At 54.4% G+C, this 7,457-nt stretch overlaps 1 protein-coding gene across 1 annotated transcript; it reads right to left on the bottom strand.

The window, feature by feature from the left end:
* Positions 1–200: 200 nt before the first annotated feature.
* On the bottom strand, positions 201–3,112 carry LOC120838875. Its single transcript, XM_040208994.1, has 2 exons — positions 2,959–3,112; positions 201–853 (listed from the first exon to the last, which is right to left on the bottom strand). The coding sequence occupies exons 1-2, from the start codon at positions 3,064–3,066 to the stop codon at positions 275–277; spliced, it is 687 nt and encodes a 228-aa protein (XP_040064928.1). The 5' UTR covers positions 3,067–3,112; the 3' UTR covers positions 201–274.
* Between the last annotated feature and the right edge of the window lie 4,345 nt (positions 3,113–7,457).

Raw genomic sequence — 7,457 nt, 5'->3', positions numbered from 1 at the left:
GAGTCACTGGACTCCAAGATGAACTCCTGGTGGGGGAACTTGATGAGCTCTCGCTCCCGCAACAGGTCCGGGGTCAGGTAGCTGTACGTCTGCTGGATGGCCAGGTAGGTGGTCTCGGCAAAGTTGCCCAGCGTGGCCGTCGAGACGCGGGCCGAGGTGTAGCAGACCTCGATGCCCGCCATGTGCAGCAGTTTCTTGGGCACTTGCAGGGCACGGTGTGGCGCTTTCCACTCTTGTTTCCCCAATAGCCGTTACGGACGGGGATGACGCACAGCTAGGCCAGGATGATGGCTTGAAGGATGGCCGTGGCCACCTCTTTGGAGCACTTGGCAGGACTGGCACCTCTTTGGAGCTCTTGGAGCACTGGCCGTTGAAGTCCCCAATGGCCGCAAAGGCCTTGAGGCGGGTGCGCTGGCCGGCACGCGTCTGCTTCTGCACCGTCATAATCTTCAGCACCTCGTCCTTCAGCGTGTCCCTGGGACTCTCCGGTCCTCCGCGTCTCCGCCGCCCTGCCTTCGTTGACGTGGTCGACGTCGGGATTGCTCACCCCGTCTCTGCCAACCAGGTTGACCACCCTGACGGTTGGTCCGTCTTGCTCCTTGCTAACCGGGTTGACCACCCTGTTGGTTGGTCTGGCCGTTCCCCCTTCCAACGGGGTTGACCACCCTGTCGGCTTGTCTGGCCATTCTCTTGCCGAACGGGTTGGCCACCCGGTGCGTTGGTCTGACTGGTCTTCTGCCGGAAGGGTTGACCACCCTGGGAGTTGGGCCAGCTGGCTCCGCCGGTATCCCGGGAAGTGGAAGGTCGCCTTCCCGGATGGCGCCGCCCATTCTGGTTCCTCCGGGGGGCATTTCTGGACAGAACAAGCTCTATTAACATCTTGCAAAGATTAGATCAAGTTCTAGGCCGCAGATTATAGCGCCGCGCAGAGCACCTGTCGGATCTCTCACCGACGGGTTCGCGCATTGTTCGGCTACCGCGCTTAGGCCGCGTTGCCGGTCGCGCGCGAGAGTCACGCGGAACGGAGGATTCCTCGTTTTGTTCTCGTTCATCGTCATCCCGATCACGAAGATGGTACTTTTTTAGGTCTGTGATGTGGACCGGGCCAGACTCCTCGCTCGCATTTTCCTGAGCGAGCCTGTAGGTAAGACGTGACAGTCGTGCCTTTACCACGTAGGGCCCTTCCCACTTCGGAGCAAGTGAGGCTGCGAATCCGCTCGCTGCGTTGCTCAAAGGATGGGTTCTCCTGAGGACCAAGTCACCCACCTTGTACTCCAGGTGACGATGAGTCTTATCGTACTGGGCCGCCTGTTCGATCCTTGCTGCAACGAGGTTCTCTCTGGCGTCGTGCAACGCATTCGAAAGGCGAACTTTCAACTCCGCCGCGTATTTAGAGAGTGGGCGTTCTGTCGAACCTTGGTTATTTCGTAACCCGTTCTCCAGCGGAGACGATAGCTCCTTACCCAAGTTTAGAAGCGCAGGCGTTAACCCAGTAGATCTGTTCACGGTCGTCCGGATTGCAAAACCCATCTCGACAATGTGTTCGTCCCAGTCCCTGTGTCTCTCCGTTAGTGTGATCAGCATGCTCTTCAAGTTTCGGTTCACTCTCTCAGTGATATTAGCCTGAGGATGGTATGGTGTCGTCCTTTTGTGCTTTATGTTTAGCGCCAAGCAGGAGTCAGTGAACACTCTGCTGGTAAAATAGCTAGCATTATCGCTGATGAGACACGTGGGTGTACCGAAGCGCATGAAAGTTTCCAACAACTTCTCCCAGATGCGCTCCGAGACCAGCTTCCTCAGCGGGTGTAACTCCACCCATTTCGAGAAATGATCGGTTATTACCAATAAATACTGGTTCCCACGGGGACTTTTTGGAAGTGGGCCGATGATGTCGCAAGCAACCATCTCCCACGGGTAGTGACTCACTACAGGCTGCATCAGGCCTGGGGGCTTTCCCCCTCGCGGCTTCGCTTTCTGGCAGGCTGGGCAGCTACGGGCGTATCGGAGTGTGTCCTGTCTCATCCCCGGCCAGGTCGCGACGCGACATAACTTTTGAAAAGTCTTGCTGCCGCTGCCATGACCAGCCAAAGCCGAGTCGTGGAAGTATCCGATAAACCGCCTCCGTAGCCTCCTAGGAATCACCACCCTGAACGGAGAGTCGTTCCCCTCCTCGTCGTCGATTGTTGGAATGTAGCGGAGCAATAAGCCGTCTTGACCCAGCAAGTATGAATCAATATGTTCGTTAAATTGACCGCCAGCGTTCCCGGTGTTGCTTGCTATTTCCGCAATTTTCCCCAACACCCGCTGACAAAAACCATCTGCCTTTTGGGCCTCGACAAGCTCTTCCTTGCTCACCACTTCACCCCAAGCCACGATCCTCTGTTCCCTCGTGCGGCCTCCTAACACTGCGACGAGCTCCTGTTGCATCGATCCCTTCCCGCTGTCTCGCTTATGAGCGGCCGCGCAGGAAGCTCGTCTCTCGCAATCCCCTGGCTGCGTCTCCTCCTTCCAACCACAATCATGGGGCGCCCGAGAAAGTGCGTCTGCAACCTTGTTGGTGGAGCCCTTTCGGTACTCGACAGTATAGGAGTATCGCTGCAAAGTGAGTGCCCACCGAGCTAACCTCCCCGCCGGCTCTTTCAACCTTTGAATCCAGGTGAGAGCGGCGTGGTCTGTCTGAATGACGAAGGTGGTCCCGTCTAAATACAGGTCGAATTTCTTTAGAGCAAACATGACGGCCAGCCCCTCCTTCTCCGTCACGCTGTAATTGCGTTCTGGCGGTGTAAGGGTTCGGCTGGCGAATGCCACCGGGCGCAGCTGTCCGTCATGTTCTTGCAATAACACCGCACCGACCCCGTAGTCGCTCGCGTCGGTCTGTACCACGAACGGACGGTTAAGGTCTGGCAGGCACAGGCTGGCCGTGGCTGCTATCGCCTTCGTGAGGGAAGAGAAAGCTACCTCTTGTTCTCCGCCCCAGGCCCATCTTGAACCTTTGTGGAGCAGCAGGTTCAGTGGCCGTGTGAGTCCAGCGCACCCTGGAATGAACTGCCGATAAAAACCGACCATTCCAAGGAACCTTTGAAGGCTCTTCGCGTCGCGCGGTGGTGGGTAATCAAGAATGGCCCTCAACTTATCCTCGTTCGGCCTCAAGGTACCGTCATCTACGACGAAACCCAAGAGGTTGACCCTTGAGGCTGCGAGCTGGACCTTCTTTGGATTAATCGTTAATCCCGCTTTGCTCATTCTGCTTAAGATAATCTCAAGGTGTGCTAGGTGCTCCTCGAATGACCTTGAAAATACGACGACATCATCCATGTATGCCATGGCAAAGTTGAACTTCGCGTCCCCCAGCACGATGTCCATAAGCCGTTGGAAACTCGATGGCGAGTTAGACAATCCAAACGGAAGGCGGATAAACTCAAACAGACCCCTGTGACAGGTGAACGCCGTCTTCTGGACATCGTGTGGTGCTACCTGGATCTGCAAAAAACCTCTGCTACAATCCAAGGTAGTGAAAACCCTCGCGCTACCCAACGAGTACATGATGGACTCAATAGATGGGAAGGGATATGAATCCCTTCGTGTCATCTCGTTAAGTCGGCGGTAGTCAACGCAGAGACGAGCGGTACCGTCTTTTTTTGGCGCTAAGACTACCGGAAAAGCCCAGGGGCTCTGTGACGGCCTCACGGCCCCTGTGTCTATCATCTCATCGAGAGCCTTATCTAGGAGAGCTCGCTTGTGCGCACTCAGCGGTCTGGGATTACAACCCCATGGTCTAGCATCTCCTGTGTCGATTCTGTGTTGTAAAATGTTTGTAAGTCCTGGCCTCTCGGTAAACATAGCTGCGTGTCGATGCAAGGCGTCTGCTAACCTACGCCGTTGTTCTGCCGGCCCGTTGTAAGAAGCGACAATCGCTTCAACGTTTCCCGATACGACTCGCGCAGCTAATAGGGAGTTTTCGTAGACCGCGTTGCCCCCTCCGCTAAGCGTTCCGCAACGAAGAAGTTGCTACTGCGCCGGCGCGCCGATAGCCTTGACTGTGGAGTTCCCGCTATCGTAGCGGATTACGGAGGGCCTTGCGGGACGGCGAAAACGATCTACGAAAACTCCCTAATGTTTGCTCCTCTCGTGATCCGACGAGTGAGCTTTCTGTGTCCTGACCGAAACTCGGTGGGACGGCAAAGGGGATAAGGGGAGTCAACGGATTATAGTGGTACCCGTTATTCTTCAAGTCTATGATAATCCCCTCCCGGCAGACGAAGTCCTGTCCTAAGATCACAGGGATTTGCATGCCTGGCAGATAGAGAAAACGCTGCCTCCTTCGACTGCCGTCGAGGCTAAGGTGAAGGCGTATAGCGCTTTGTGCCCTAGCCGATCCTGCTGCTAAACGCAGCGTGGTGGAAACTTCCCGCACGTGAAGTGCTCGTCGGCGACAGTCTTCGTAGACTCTGTCGCCGATCAGGGAAATAGTCGAACCGGTGTCAATTAGTGCGTAGTAACTGTTACCACCGATCTCGACGCGCACGTACGGCCCCTTCTCAGATGTCAAATCCTGAGTTCGACATGCCGACGGGGCAAACACCGACCTGTCGCTGACCGCAACTCCAGCCCCGTTGGCAGACTGATGAGGGGCCTCGGCAGCGGCCGGCAACCGCGAGTCGGGAAGTCCAATTAGTGGCGCCGGCCTCTCCCGTTTCCCTGAGAACCATGGGGGGGAGCTGCCGTCCATGTGCACTGACGCTTGATATGCCCAAGCTGATTGCATTTATAGCACCTGACCTGTCTCCTGCCATTGTGTGCTGAGCGTCCGCCGCTACCATCACGCGAAGCAGTGTCGCGCCGGGGGTCATTGTAGTTCCCGCGACCCTCGTAATGATTCGCGACTCCGCGGTGGTCGGCTGCGCCGCCTCCCCTAGGGGGATGCGCCCTGGAAGAGCCCGCGTTAGCTGCTCTGCGCCTCTGTTCAAAAGCGAAGGGAGGCAGAAATTCCTCTCTGAATCGTGTCCGGAAATCTGCCATCGAAAGGAACGGCCTCTGCATTCGCCTCCAACGCGCTGCGTCATCCGTCAACGCGATTGGGACGATCTGTATCAGGGCCGTTTCATCCGACGCGCCCAACGCGGCAATGTACGCGTCTAGGTCCTGCAAGAAATCGTGAACCGATGCTGCGTCGGAGTAGCCCGAATAGGTCGGCGTCGGCACGCTCAACCGCGGGCGAGGCACGGGCGTAGGTGCGGGATTCACCACCCCTGGGGCCAAACCCATCTGTCTAGAAAACGTCGCGAACATCGCCGTCATGGCGTGCATTAGTTCGCTGACGTCTCCCGTGTTCACCGCCGGAATTGGGGGTTCTAGCGCTGCCGCAACGCTCGCTTCCCCACTCGTGCCTTCTCCCACGTCTGAGTCAATATCCGCCACTGACTGGGTTGAGGCCTCGGGATGGGCGGCCTTATTCCGTAACCTGGACATGGCGGCAGAACGTTAAACACTGATGTCCAGCGGAGTAACAAAAAAATTCAAATGGGGAAACAAAACAAACCTAAACTTAGAAATCGTGATTCGTGGGACTCCCCGGGAGCGAAAAAAAACAACGGCAGACTGATCGGGCCCCACGTTGGAAGCGCCAATTATGTGGGTCGCCTGTCAATTCCCGATCAGGCCTAGTTCTACTCGCTCCGAGGAAGTCACACAAAGAGCGCTATCATAGAAACACTTTATAAATACTCAAATTGTGCCGTCGATGCTGTGGAAGGCCACGGTTGCCCTGGGGTCCGGGTCTTGCCTGGGCTCGTTCAGCACCGCCTCTTTCGTTCGTCACGGCCCTTCGAACTCTGTCCACGCGCACCTACCACGAGCGTCCCTTTCTCCTCTTCCTCGCCGCTCACGGGGCCGTCCATCCACGTTCAGCGTGGCTCGTTGTCTCCCACAAGTGAAGTAAACGAGATAACAGAAATAAAAAAAACTAGAGTTCGATTATGGCGGCGCCCATGCAGAGCTGCTGCAAGTAGTCAGAATTTTGAGCGAAGTTGTGTTAATGACTAAGCCTGCATACTCCCAGCCTACAAACGTTATCAAGGCCAAGAGTTGCGCCAAATGTTTTACTGTTGCTTGAAATTTATCAAGAGATAGATACACAACAGCTTGCTACGCTCCCTTGACTCTCGACTTCTATTTGTGACATCGTTCTTAGGACGAAGCGTGCGATTGGTCCCAAATCCTTGCCTAAAGCGCCGTTAATACACTTGCAACCCAGTAGGACCGAGAGAGACCAGACTGGTTCTTAAGCCTCTTGCGATCTCTTAGGACCAGCTCCGCAGCCGCGCATCCGGTCCTAAGAAGTCACAAGAGGCTTAAAAACTGGTCTTGCCTCTCTCGGTCGTTCTCGGTTACAAGTGTGTGAACTAGGGAGCCTTCATGTGCGCTTTGCTAGGGTGATGCTACCCTTTGTAATACCGCTCGCCGACAAACCAGCAGCCATTTTGGTCCTCGGCGATAATCCGTGGGGCTTATAACCCTCCCGGAAACAAGCACCTTATCTCAGAAGTTCGGAGCAGCGTTGTGGAACCCACGGAGGGAGGATTAGCATTTCCCCCCTCGGATGGGAGAACCGATGGACAGAAAGGCCACCTTTCGGCGCACGGGGAAACAATGTGGAACAAAATGGCGGTGGACGAGGGTGTGGGAAAGGGAAACAGGCAGTTGGCATCACCCTATGCGAAGCGCACATGAAGGCACCCTAGTGTGAACGAGCCTTAGCACCGACGCACCACAGTTTAAAAACTGCTTAGCCGCAGATTTTTTTTTTTTTTTTGTATTTGTTTTTGGTCGTTTTGATGATTGTCGGTTGTGAGAAATCTTAGCTTGAAATGTATTCAACGAATTCAGTGAGAACATTTTTCTTAAGGCTGCCTTTGCTTTCAAGCACTTTGAGCGTGCGCGTGAAGGAAATATTTTTGAACTTGCCTTTCGACGTGCCTGCCCACATAAAACATGCTCACACACACACAAAAAAAAGTGAGCAGACACTGAGAATTAACGCGATTCATAATTTTGTATTTTCGCTGCGTTCGGTGCTATAAGTACCTACGCTATTATGACAAAGGCTTACAAAATCAGGAAATACAAAGACACATGATGAAGCAACACATCGTTGGGAAGTTGATCGCTTTGGTGAACTAACTGTCGGTGAACGCTTGCGAAACGTCCTGCATGCCTATAATGTTTTATGCTGTCTGTGTCCTATCACTAATTACCATCGAAAAAGATCCTCAACCCGTTTTATATCTTCCGCTGTATGCAACCGGACTCAAAATTAATACGCTCGACATCGCTCAATTTTTCACCAGGTTTCATACACAGACGAGCACACGTAGTCATGGGATAACATGAAAAAATTACCTTGCTTATCTTTTTTTTTTTTTTTTTTGCCACTTGGGCGCAAAAGCAGAGCGCCGCAA

The sequence above is a fragment of the Ixodes scapularis genome, unplaced genomic scaffold (genome assembly GCF_016920785.2).
Source record: "Ixodes scapularis isolate PalLabHiFi unplaced genomic scaffold, ASM1692078v2 PGA_scaffold1__304_contigs__length_218370807, whole genome shotgun sequence".
Classification (NCBI taxonomy): domain Eukaryota; kingdom Metazoa; phylum Arthropoda; class Arachnida; order Ixodida; family Ixodidae; genus Ixodes; species Ixodes scapularis.
This window is presented reverse-complemented; position numbering and strand designations above follow the sequence as displayed.